The sequence below is a fragment of the Diceros bicornis genome, chromosome 27, assembly GCF_020826845.1.
Source record: "Diceros bicornis minor isolate mBicDic1 chromosome 27, mDicBic1.mat.cur, whole genome shotgun sequence".
Lineage (NCBI taxonomy): Eukaryota > Metazoa > Chordata > Mammalia > Perissodactyla > Rhinocerotidae > Diceros > Diceros bicornis.
Window position 1 is genome coordinate 34,039,248 of NC_080766.1, and position 13,594 is coordinate 34,052,841.

Genomic DNA, 13,594 nt, shown 5'->3' on the forward strand with positions numbered 1-13,594 from the left:
AAAACAGAATACTCTGCATCAAAAATGATGTTGTTATGACAGGTAGATGCTGATGATATACTAAACGGCAGGATAAAAACCAGATTACCAAACTATGATCTCATTTTAGCAAAAGATTAATGAAGTATTTATTTATAGAAAAAAAGACTGACAGGCTAAATGCCTAGTTTCTACAAATGATCAAGTATGTCATGAGTAATATAACAAGTTGTAACTTGAGTGCTGAAAATTCCTTAATCTGTTGTCAAAATATGATTCCTGGAATAAACCTCAGAGGCTGATGCAAAGGACCGAGTTTCCTTTTTATTGAGATACAGATATTTGCGTAACTCAAAACATAAAGGCTTTTAGGAACATGGCTATATTAACTCTCAGTGTCCTGATGGGGTGACCATTATGTTATTTTTAACTAGTGGTGTGCTAGAGCCAGCTTGTAGAAGCTGTTAAATACAGCCATTTAAAATTGGCCAGGATGGGTGTATTTATACCACAGAAATTGGCAAAGGCAGAAATCAGCCCTGCCTCTTTTCCTGTTCATCAGCATGCCACTGTTTTTAACGATTTGAAAAGGATGATGAAAGGCATTATTTTATGTGAACTTCTTCAGTTTCTACTCCCTCAAACCAATGTATACTAGTTGTCTATGACAGCTAGAGCAGTTTCTCTGACTTTGTCTCTTTACCCTGTAAAAACAGGGAGGGAAAAGGCTGTCCCTCGCTTTTGCCATGAGCATAAGTTATTATCCCCCTTTACTTTTTACCAACAAGTTTCTTGAAACAACAGTCTCTACTCACTGTCTCTACATCTCTGCCACACATTCCCCCACCAATAATCTCGTGGGTCATGTCTCCCCTCACCACACTGCTTTTTGAGCTAACTCTGAAATATACTGGCCTGTTTCTGGTCCTCATCGTAGATCTCCATGCTATGCCTGACCCTGCTGACCAGCATATGTTCAGATCCTTCCAAAAGTTGATGATACTTTTACACGGCTTACTCCCTGCTTCGGACTGTTCTTTTTCAGTAATTCTACCTCTGCCAATCTTTAAGGTGGACAGAACACTGAGGCACAATCTTTTGGTTCCCTCCACTCTCTTGGCTATGACCATCTACTATTTGCATATGAGCAGCCAATTTATCTTCAGCCTCAACTTCTGCTCACAGACACCTTGCAATAAACACACTGAAGATTTAAAACACTGTATTCCCACTTCCTACTCCAGACCTACTCCTCCACCTCTGGTGTGCATGTCACCATCTACTCACCTGCTTAACTAAAAGCCTGGCACTTCTTTTTCCTTCTAAGTGCAAAATGATTCTCAAATCTGCCTCCCTTCTTGACGCCTTGGTTTGGGTTCTCTTTATCTCTTGCATGGACTATTTATTTGCTGAGGAAGATTCACGCTGAGCTAACATCCATTGCCAATCTTCCTCTTTTTCGCTAAGGAGGATCTGCCCTGAGCTAACAAGTGTTGCCAATCTTCCTCTTTTTATATGTGAGCTGCCATGACAGCACAGCCACTGACAGACAAGTAGTCTAGGTCTGCGCCCGGGAACCAAACCCAGGCCGCTGAAGCAGAGCGCACTCAACTTAATCATTAGGCCACTGAGGCTGGCCCTGCATGGACTATTTAATAGCTACCATTTCCCTTCCTGGTACCTGCCTGGTTCCATCTTGATAGAGCTTGAGATCACCAAGCCCCTTGGAGCATCTGCTTATAGCACTTCATCTTACATAAGTCAATTACACGAGAGGATTTTACGCCTTATAAACATAGCTAATAAAGCAAAATCAGGTAGAAAAAGGTCAGCCCTATTTTTTCCCCAAGAAACCCCAATGATTAAGAATTTTCCATTGTATAATCATATGTGCACTAACTACCCACAGAGTTTTCTCTCATAATGTATTTTTCTCCTAATGGTTTTCTGAGCAAAAGTTCCTTTTAGCAATCTTACCTAAATCCACCCCAAATTTCTGAGGGAGGACTCTGGGGATGTTTTCTAGCAATCCTCCACCAGTAATATGGGCAAAGGCTTTGACATGTCCTGAACGTAGGACAGGTAACAGTGAATGGCTGTAGATTCTGGTTGGAGTTAGAAGTAAGTCCCCTGTACATTGGAGAGAGAACACAAAAACTTAGCCTACAAATATAAAACCAAAGCACAGATAAAAAACAATTCTGAAATACAGAATGACTGTGATCCTGAACAGACACACCAGTTCTACAAAAATGTCTAAACAGCAAAACCATAGGATAATGTAATTTATTCCATTCTAACTTTTAAGTAATGAGAGACTAACTCCACTAAGTGGTTGCTCAGACATTTCTAAGCAGGAGAGTTTAAACGTGAATACATTTACCTAAGGTTTGGTCTCCACAGCCATCAGGAGCTGGAGAGGAGTACTGCAGGGAGGATTTCGCTACAATTTTCCTCACAAGGCTAAATCCATTGCTGTGAAGACCAGATGAAGCTATTCCAACAACAAGATCCCCTTCAGTGATTCTTTCCAGGTGAGGGAGTTTCTGATCCCGCTCCATGGCACCGACGGCAAAACCGGCTAGGTCATACTCTCCAGGAGGATACATGTCAGGCATTTCTGCTGTTTCACCTCCTGGCAGGAAGATAACACAAGAGTAAACAAATCACACAAACGTGTCTAGGAAGGAGTGACACCAGCTACTCTTAATATGAACAATTAAACACGTAGCTATATTCCACAAACATTCAATAAAATGTACTCTATCAGCTGCCTAACACAACTTTCAACCAAGCATGATTTCAGGGGAAATAGCACTAATTTCCACAAACAGTGAGTGTAGCATCCAAATTTTGTTACTTTCACGGGATGAAGCCTCAGGTGAAGATAACGTCATTTCTGTAGCAGTTTAGTTTCAGAAACACCTTCACCTATGTTTGATCTTCACAGTCACTGTGTTCCAGATGACGGTACAGGCTTAGAGATGTGATTTAATTAGGCCTGCCTAACTCCAAACGCCCTGGCCTAAAAAGTACACCATAGTTCACTCTACGATTATATCACGTAAAGACAGGGTCTAGGCAGGCAGACTCCAAATCAGGAACTATTCTAAAAGATGGCTGAAAAGGCAATTTAGGCTCTTGGGACAGACTTGTCCACAGAAACAATATAAAAGAGGTAGTTTCATTCCTTGGTCAACCAACAAATTCATTTTGCTCAAAATTCTCGTATATATTTAAGCAATATTTTTATAAACCTTGGGTACAATTTATTCTTATTGTCACTTCTGTGAGAAAATGAGGCTTAAGTTCAGATTTAGAATGCCAGGAACCCATCTGCCTCTGCTGCAGGGCCAGTAAGGAGGAAATAACCCCAACCCTGTCTGTCCAGGAAGCCACTGAGAAAGATGGCGATGGACACAGTGGCAAAGACTGGGGAGAAAGATAAGGCCTGGCTGCCAGTGTAGGAGTATGAATCTAGGGAACAAACCCTTGAGGGCACTATTAAGTTTTCTTCAGGTAGTATTATCTATATTTTATTTGCCTCATCTTGTGATATATAGTTTCTCCCGTTAGCTGTATTAATACCGATTATGTTTATACCTAGGGCTAAAATACAGCAAGAAGAAGGATGCGTGATTGAAATGGATGATCATACCAAGGAGGGCACATCCAGCTTTTCCACAAGCTTCAGCGATTCCAGCGACAACAGCTTCGGTCGTGTGGAGGTCAAGTTTTCCACAAGAAAAGTAATCGAGGAAGAAGAGGGGCTCTGCTCCTTGTGCCAGAATGTCATTTACACACATGGCAACCAAATCCTGACCAATGGTATCATGTTTATTGCACTGCTGCGCGATCTACAGAACAATATAAACATCCACATAAGAGAAGAAGCTCCAAATTAAATCTTGTCAATTTATAATGGAGGCTAACAAATATTACCGACTTTTGGCTAGCTGCTCTGAACACCTAAAGACAAAAAGAACACTAAATTCTGATAAGCTCCTTGGTCCAAAAGTATCCCTTTTATCTCCTAAAATAACCCTTCCGTCCAGATTTAGCCTCAATAATATCGTGTTGTTGAAACATGTAGATGTTTTAGCCATATTATATGGTTATTTGGTATGGTTTTCTTTAGTGCATATAGGTCAAGAGGGGAAAAATATGTGTTTAATATACTGTAAATTCCCTTATCTTTCACAAAAGGCCTTTATTCACGTAGGTGTCTGATTACCTTCAGTTTAGTTCCAACACCATCTGTTCCACAGGCCAGAAGAGGATCTTTGAAACCAGCTGCTTTCAAATCAAAAAGACCAGCAAAACCTCCAAGCTCAACATCACAGCCTGTTGCAAAGGAAAGTAATTACTTGCTGCATTTCAATAGATTAAACATGAATATACAAACCACCTCTTCGTAAGAATGGCTAGAACAAGAGAAGCCTTTCCTGAGAATGGGAGACAGCAGCATGTGCACAAAAAATTGTCAAGAAAGTAATTCAATATTAAAGGGGCAGACATATCCTTTTGAGTTTAATACCATGGATAAGAAATGCTTTTCTTAATATTAGAGACAAGAACGCAGAAAACTATGTGTTTGGCTTAAGTAAGGCAAGACTTACAGCAACCTGGCATTAATTTGGAACATTTTCCTCAGTAAACTACAAAGCCCAAATCAATTCACAATGTTTGTTAAAGTTAATGAACTAGCAAAGGACAGGATCTGACTTACCTGGTCTGGAGGTAGCTTCTGCTAAAAGTTTAATTTTCTGGACCAGCATATTTCCAGCTGCAATGTCTACCCCAGATTCCTTGTAAGTCAGTCCCCTAAAGAATTAAAAAAAACAAAAAAAACTAAGACCTCACCTAAATGCCAAGGAAAATTATTTTAATATTAAAATATTATTTAAAGCAGAAGATATCCCTAGTGATTTTCATATCCCCTAAGGTACTGGGCTCCATCCACAGATTTTGATTTAACTGGTCTAGGGCAGGCCCTAGGAACTGAAATATGTTTAAACAACCTTCCCAGTTGATTCGATTGTATCATCACTATTGAGAACTACTTCTCTATTTCTTCCAGAAGCAGTTCTCACAGGCAGCTAAATATACTGATATTTTGCCACACCTTTCTCTGTTCAATGTTGGTATGGGAAGGAAATGAGTGCCAAAACTTAGTCAAAAAGTGAAAATTAGGATTAAAAGAACTGGACAAAGAAATCTTTAAATAACGAAACTGAGATCTTATTGCAATAAGAGAGAATTGTATCAGTTTCCTTATAGCTAAAGACAGTAAAAAACAAGATTAAAAAAACTATGAAACAAGCAAAACCAGCTAATGATATTTAGTGCATCATTTCCTTCTATATAGGGCCCACAGGTGGGAAGAATATAGTTAGAGATCAAGTTCATGCATGGCACTGTGAATTCAGTAGTCTTGCCTTATAAAAATGAGAACTTCGGCCTAATGGGATGCAGTGATATGTGAAGAAATATGTAGTTTTATTAGAAACAAGGTGCCAGCGTACAAAGTTGAGAGTTTTGGCAGTTAACTCCAATAAAGGTAGCAGTCCAGGGTCACGCTCAGATAGGAAACGAAGTTCTACTGGTTTAAAGAAAACCTTTTCTCAGTAGCAGCTGTTATCGTGACCTCACATTTTCTTCATCTTCAATTTAAAGAACTTAGACTAATATTAAGATTGCAGTCTCTTACAATAGGTCATTTCAGTGGAATCCAGTCATTTTAAAACAAAAAATAGGGCCAGCTCCATGGCTTAGCGGTTGGGTGCGCACGCTCCGCTGCTGGCGGCCCGGGTTCGGATCCTGGGCACGCACCGATGCACCGCTACTCCGGCCATGCTGAGGCTGCGTCCCACATACAGCAACTAGAAGGATGTGCAGCTATGACATACAACTATCTACGGGGGCTTTGGGGGAAAAAAAATAAATAATGGAGCTGGTGGCCTGGGTTCGGATCCTGGGCGCGCACCAACGCACCGCTTCTCCGGCCATGCTGAGGCTACATCCCACATACAGCAACTAGAAGGATGTGCAGCTATGACATACAACTATCTACTGGGGCTTTGTGTGTGTGTGTGTGTGGGGGATAAATAAATAAAACGAAAAATAAATTTTTAGCATGGTATTTTAATGTTAATTCTAAAAAAATTCCAGTATTTAAACTTGAAAAATTGGTAACAGTATAGCTTGAATTAAGTTGCTAAAAATTTCTCATTTTGTCCTAAAACATAGTGATTTCTCATAGATGAACTCAATAAACAATAGTAACTGTGATATACACTTAAGAAATCAAAACAGGGGCCGGCCCTGTGGCGTAGCGGTTAAGTGCATGCGCTCCGTTGCTGGCAGCCCAGGTTCGGATCCCGGGTGCGCACCGATGCACCGCTTGTTGGCCATGCTGTGGCGGCATCCCATATAAAGTGGAGGAAGACAGGCACAGATGTTAGCTCAGGGCCAATCTTTGTCAGCAAAAAGAGGAGGATTGGCATGGATGTTAGCTCAGGGCTGATCTTCCTCACAAAAAAAAAAAAAATCAAAACACCCACATTTGTAATTAATAGTTTATTGATTTTACAAAAGAATAGTTGTACATGCCAATAAATAACCAATGAAGGGTCAAAAAATACATTTCAGTAATAGATATAAATACGGTGACAAAATGAGACTGTCAAAATTTATAGTATAATCCAATTAAGTTGCAAAGTTAGATGACCAATATTTTCATCTTGAATTCTTTGACAAAACCAGGAACCAAGATATAAATACAACAGTAATACTTAAATATATGCTAACTCAAGGAATAAAAATCCTTTTCCTTCATCTTTACTGATGAATAATTGACAAATGATTGTATACATTTAAACTGTACAATGTGAAAAAATCCTTAATATCACTGTAATTTTACTAAACTTTTCAAACATAAGGAGCTACCATAAAGTTTCTTCCATTTCATTTGAATATTATTTTAACTAGTTTTGATTCAAACTAAATGAAAATCAAAATCAAGTCAGTGCCATAGAGAGAAGAGAATATAGAATGACTTAGGACAGGGTTAATGGAAGTTTCTACATAGCCATTTATGCCAGTTCTGAAGCTGTGCTGTAATCACCTCGGTAAGAAATTTACCTGGGCTGCTGGAGGAAAGCAATGGCACGGTAGCCGATGTCCTTCCTATAAACAGCTCCCTCAAACTTTACAGCAGCTAGTCCTTTCTTGGCTTCTTCAAGGGCCGAGATGAGATTTTCCCGGATGGCTGTGACTGAAAGGACTCTACCCCCATTAGTCACCACTTTGCCATCTTTTAGGGCAGTGCCTGCTTGGAACACCTCCAGTCCTAAAGCTTGAGCCTCAGGAAACCCTGTAAAAGAGCATATTTGACATGTTATTTGCAATAGCAATATTCTACACTTGTGAAGTGGTTAATAATTTCCACAAGTTCTTTTAAATAAAGTCTTTATTTCACTTAAATGAATCTTCATAAGATTCCTTTCAGGAAGGAATTAATGCGATGTAATAGTAAACAGACCCTTTCTCCTAAGAACAGTCTGTTCTGCTCTAGGGTAACAACTGTATTCCTGAAACCTCCTGTTATCATAAATCTCACGTAAGAACTATTGTTTCAGTGAGAGAGGAAAAAAAAAAAGCTAAGCCCCAAAAAGTTTGAGACTTAGAAGTACCAAGTTATTTTCTTCTGACAAGAAGTTGACAACCGGAAAAAAAAAAAGATATAAAACCTAAACATTAATGAATAAATCCTGCATTTGACCACATTTTTCACTTTAAGGGAATTTTTCTTTATCATACCATCTACGTAAAGTGGCTTTTTCTTTATTTTTAAATAACCGATAGGATCTTTGCCATGCAAAACATAATCTTTTCCCTAATATAACAATGTAAAATTTTAAGACAAATTTGATTTAAATTAGGTTTCAGGCTCAGTCTAAAATGCCTGGCTTCATTTTCTTTTGAATTATTATTTTTTTTGTGAGGAAGATTAGCCCTGAGCTAACACCTGTTGCCAATCCTCCTCTCTTTGCTGAGAAGGATGGGCTTTGGCTAACATCTGTGCTCATCCTCCTCTACTTTATACAGGACGGCGCCACAGCATGGCTTGATGAGCGGTGTGTCATCCGCGCCAGGGATCCGAACCTGCAAACCCCAGGTCACCAAAGTGGATTGTGTGAACTTAACTGTACGCCACCGGGCTGGCCCCTCTTTTGAATTATTTTTATAATTTTATTTATTTATTTATTTTTTCCCCCAAAGCCCCGTAGATAGTTGTATGTCATAGTTGCACATTCTTCTAGTTGCTGTATGGGGGACGCGGCCTCAGCATGGCCGGACAAGTGGCACGTTGGTGCGCGCCCGGGATCCGACCCCAGGCCACCAGCAGCGGAGCACCCGCACTTAACCGCTAAGCCACGGGGCCAGCCCTGAATTATTTTTAAGCTCTCACACATAATTTTACATTTAAAATATTAGTAGATCATATATTCTAAAATGACCAAAGATAATTTCTTAATTTTTAAAAAAATCATTCTTATATCGCCAGTTTTTCCTTTTCCATCTCCATTTCTCTTTAGCATCATATTTAGTAGTTTGTTAATATGTCTTTCCTATGTTTTTATAACATGGGGCACTCAGTCTTAGGTACTCAAACACACAATTGGAGTAATGAGGGAGGTCTAACTACAGCCTGCTAGGGATCACAGAGGTTTTATAACACTGGAACTTATCTGGCATTTTAAAACACTGTTTTATTTAATATCATTTAACTAGATGCCTCACCTCCTGTAAAGAGAAACAAAAGAGAAGGCTATACTTTTGAAACTGTTTTAATTCTGCCATCCAAGTGACTATGGGGTGCACTGCAAACTGGGAGGTCCATCTGTGATCGCTGAGAGATCACGCCTCTGAAACTTATCTCATTGATGTAGTTTATACGAATGTTCCTCTGACCCTCATACATTCCCATTATCTTCTTGGCATTCAGAGGGTGGAAGAGAAAGGCTGCACTGGGAGATATTCTGGAAACTTGGCTAGGCCCACGTAAGTCTTCCTTGTGCAGGAAGGGAAATGGATGGCAGTTCTTTAAATCCAATCATTTTGGATATTTGAACACCCATATCCAACAAGCAACATGGTTATGTAAAGAACCCCTGAAAGGTTTCTGATGGCCTTACACCCTCAAAAGGAGCTGAGCAGAGCATGGGAAGGAGGCCTACTGTGGCACTGGTCACTTGTCACATTGTAATTCAACCTTTTGCTCTCTGACATTCACCTGTTACCTCCACACCCTTGGTGTAGTCTCCTGGATAACCTTTACTTGCCATGACAACAGTTACGGCACTGTGGTTTTCCAGCCAAACCAGCGAAGATGTGCAGAGCAGGCCGTCTAAGGTAGACTGAATCACTTCATAAAGATCACTTTTAAGAAGTGGGAGGATCACCTGGAAATACATAATCGACATGGCAATTCAGAGAAATTTTAGTCCTTCTTAGCCATTTTATTCCCTGGGATGCTAACAGAACTTGCATATATTTCTCAAAGGTAATTATTATTTCAAGGCTGATAAATCCTGAGATTAAAACAACACACACCTCCTACAAAGTAATACTTTATATTATCTTTAATGATTACCCACTTGGCACTCTGGATCACCGAAACGGCAATTAAACTCCAGAACTTTTGGGCCATCCTTGGTCAGCATTATACCAGCATAGAGAACACCTTCAGTAAAAAAGAAGAAAAAATTCTATGAGACATTATATTGTGACCATGAAAATTAGAATACAAACTTCAAATACTCAAAGTTTTGGAATAATCATAACAAATGTTACAACAGTGGTCAATTAAAAGGTGGTGAAAAAAAAAGAAAATGGGGAAGTTTTGTCAAAGGTGTAAAGTTGCTGTATGAATAATGTCCCAATGAATGTTCGGCGCACTCCGCTTCGGTGGCCCGGGTTCACAGATTTGGATCCTGGGCGCAGACCTACACCACTCGTCAAGCTATGCTGAGGGGGGGACCCATATATAAACTAGAGGAAGACTGGCAACAGATGTTAGCTCAGGGCCAATCTTCCTCACCAAAAATAATAATAATGTCCCAATGACATCAATGTGCTTACCTGTGTATGGCATACCCTCCTGCTGCATGCCATCCACTGTCCTCTGAAGAATGGTATTTTTAATTTTTAACAACAAATCCTTAGAAACCTGGGGAACATACAGAAATATTTAAATGTAATTGATATTTAAAAAACCATCTTGTAAGTAGTACCACATGAGACAACGAAAGAAGACAACAAAAACTATCATGTATTTACCACCTGACATGGGCTGAGCACTTTAAATTTACAAACTTTTAAAATTCTCACATTGACCCCATCAAGTAGGTATTTAGCCTTAGTCTTACACAATAGGAAAGAAGATCTCTGAGAGGTAAAAATTATCATAAGCAGAAGTTGGATTAGGTGTTTATGGATCAATGTCAGCCACCATTTCATGACTAAGTGATTTTTTTTTTTTTTGTGAGGAAGATCAGCCCTGAGCTAACATCCATGCTAATCCTCCTTTTTTTGCTGAGGAAGACCGGCTCTGAGCTAACATCTATTGCCAATCCTCCTCCTTTGTTTTCCCCCAAAGCCCCAGTAGATAGTTGTACGTCATGGTTGTACATCCTTCTAGTCGCTGTATGTGGGATGTGGCCTCAGCACGGCCAGAGAAGCGATGTGTCAGTGAGCGCCTGGGACCCGAACCTGGGCCGCCAGCAGTGGAGCGCGTGCACTTAATTGCTAAGCCACGGGGCCGGCCCTGACTAAGCGATTCTTAAATCACCTTTTACTACTAAACCTATAGATTTTCAGACATACACATGCTCGAAGTTCACTAAAAATAGTTTCTTGAAACATAATAGAAACGAAAAAAGTCCTCTCCCATCTTGAGGGTCCTTTGTAACCTTCTAGTATATTCTATGCATATTTCATAGTCTATAAACTTAAGAATCTGAGAGTTTATAAATTTAATTGTAAAAATTAGAGGTAGACATAGTTCTTATATTAAAATCACTTTTACCAAATGGTAGTTTTAATCCTTACAAAGTCTAAGGTAAATTCTGTTTGGTTTTTAATCTTTTAATCAAAAAAACTATCTAAAAGGCACTATATTATTAGCACAAAGATTATGACTATCATCAGTGAAAAGAATGAGTGAGTTGCTGAAGTGCTACTCTACTTATAATACACTCAACACAGGTTTCTTATAAAAACTGTCCAGAAATTATTTGGAAACACAATTTATCTATCCATTATGAAGTAGAAAGACCAGAGAACAAATTGTGGTCTGACTTGGTTCTCAATTCATCACAAACACACACATACTCTTACTGAGCACTTATGTGCTGGGCCCTGTATATCCAAAGATAAATAAAAGACAATTGGAGGGGCTAGAAAGATTTGTTCAATCCATACTTAAGTTAGTTCTTCAAAGGCTTTTAGAAAAGGTCAGTTTTAGAGTGAGACTAGAAGAGATACTTTTCAATTAACAGGAAAACCAAATTGCTGATTAGTAGTATCATTTACAGAAATAAACAAAACAATGCTTTTCTGTCTAAGGGCTCTTTGAGAAGACCTAACAATTACTGCCGAACTTCAGCTGAGTCTCCGTGAAGTACCTGAGGGGCTGGACAATAGGCTCCCATTCCCCCCGTGTTGGGGCCGTGATCTCCCTCCAGCAATCGCTTATGGTCCTGTGCTGGCGGCATGGGGGCCACAGTCCTTCCATCAGTGAAGCACAGACACTGTAGAGAAAACAAAACAGTCCACCTACCTTAAATGCCAAAAAGTAAAAAATTAATTTAATAAGGAGAACTATAGGTACCTTAAGTCTTCTTAGAGCAAAAGTTTTCTTTTTTTAAAGTAAAATGAGTTGAAACAAATAACCCTAAGCTACTGACATCAAGAATCAGAAGATCTTGCATACTCAGTTTCTGAAGGGTCTGTAATTTTTGAGCTAGGTTAGGAAAAAATCAAGCTACTCTTAAAGTAAAATATTTCAATCTCTTTCCCCTCTTTTTTTTTTTTTTGAGGAAGACTGGCCCTACGCTAACCTCTGTTGCCAGTCTTCCTCTTTTTTTCTCCCCAAAGCCCCAGTACGTAGTTGTGTATCATAGTTGGAGAGCTGTAGCTCTTCTATGTGGGACGTTGCCTCAGCAAGGCTTTGGTCCTTGCTGTGAGTAGGTCCGTGCCCAGGATCCGAACCAGCAAATCCCCTGCACCGCCGAAGCGGAACACACAAACTTAACTGCTATGCCACCAGGCTGGCCCCTAACCTTTCCCCTCGTTACATAATGTGTGATATAAGTCCAAGTCCCCTACTGATATACTGGGGATGATTAAAAGAGAATAAATTATTTTTTTATTTGCATCCCAAATACTAAACGTATACAAATTCCTTTGTAACTGCTGGGTTTATGCTTTTAGAGGAAGCAACCAGAGCAAATCAAGTCTTTTTGGGACTCATAGGTCAGATAACACAGCTTCTTGTACTCTATAAAAGCCAAAACGATGAATATACGTACAGACACCTCTTCTCCTTCAAGAAGTTCTTCAATGACAATTGTTTCTCCAGCTGCTCCAAAAGCTTTATCCTTATTGTAGATTAAAAAAAAAAAAAGAGGTAAATTGTAAGCTTTTAATATCTACTTAATTGGCTGTTGTCAATTTCTACCATTTGTATTTTGAACCATGGCACTAGTATTGTAATTTCCCTTTCCTGTTCTGAAAGCCTCAAAGCGACATATAAATGTTTCCTATTTTTAAAGTGGCAATGATGTAGAGCTAACATTGGCACAGATGAAATGAACACATCACTAACGTTCTCCTGGGGAGCCGGCATTCCAGATTCAAACAAGGTAACAGAAAAACAGATGTTTTCATCATTACCATTTAATTCTTATTTCTGATTATAATTATATATGTTTGCCTACAATAATTATACTAAAGAATGTCTATGAAAGTAGATTTCTACAAGGGCGGGAACCCACAACAACCAAGATGGATCATAAAAGAAAAGCAAAGTATATTAATTCATTGTTTCACTATTCTTAGACCTGGGACACACAGGACAAATACTTTTGTCCTCACGGATGGTTGAGAATTTATTTATGTGTTCTATAGTCTGAGGATTTTCTACCTTTCAGTAGCAGACAACAAACGATGCTAGAACTTACTTCCAAAGAATAGAATCATGGTTTAGCCATCAGTGCGGATCTGTAACAACCCTTTTATAGGACGGATTATAATACATCGTATTATAAAAAATAACTTACCCGTGTGTTTGGTAGATATGTTTTCCTTATCTTGAGGAACATTTTGTAAACTCAAGAGTATCTAGTGTGACTAGAAAATTGTAAACTTGTTCAGAGGACTCCACCTACCTGCATGATCTCCAAGACAGCTCTGCAGGCCTCTTCTTTGTTCTCTGCAACAATCACTCCTTTCCCAGCGGCAAGCCCACTGGCCTTCACAACCAAAGCAGGGAAGTCTGCCCTGTGAAGACAGAGGAATCTTCAACATCCAATAAACCCTTGTAATTCAA

At 39.3% G+C, this 13,594-nt stretch overlaps 1 protein-coding gene across 2 annotated transcripts in view; it reads right to left on the reverse strand.

Annotated features, from left to right (window-relative positions):
• Positions 1-13,594, reverse strand: part of GART (phosphoribosylglycinamide formyltransferase, phosphoribosylglycinamide synthetase, phosphoribosylaminoimidazole synthetase) — a 29,937-nt gene that overhangs the window by 9,004 nt on the left and 7,339 nt on the right. For both annotated transcript variants that reach the window (XM_058523042.1, XM_058523043.1), the window contains exons 5-16: positions 13,434-13,545; positions 12,576-12,644; positions 11,670-11,795; positions 10,126-10,213; positions 9,642-9,727; positions 9,278-9,446; positions 7,123-7,354; positions 4,709-4,803; positions 4,214-4,323; positions 3,638-3,836; positions 2,363-2,614; positions 1,957-2,109 (exon numbers count right to left, since the gene is read on the reverse strand). In XM_058523042.1, the coding sequence (XP_058379025.1) occupies positions 1,957-2,109; positions 2,363-2,614; positions 3,638-3,836; positions 4,214-4,323; positions 4,709-4,803; positions 7,123-7,354; positions 9,278-9,446; positions 9,642-9,727; positions 10,126-10,213; positions 11,670-11,795; positions 12,576-12,644; positions 13,434-13,545 (1,691 nt within the window). The remainder of the gene's footprint in view (positions 1-1,956; positions 2,110-2,362; positions 2,615-3,637; positions 3,837-4,213; positions 4,324-4,708; positions 4,804-7,122; positions 7,355-9,277; positions 9,447-9,641; positions 9,728-10,125; positions 10,214-11,669; positions 11,796-12,575; positions 12,645-13,433; positions 13,546-13,594) is intronic.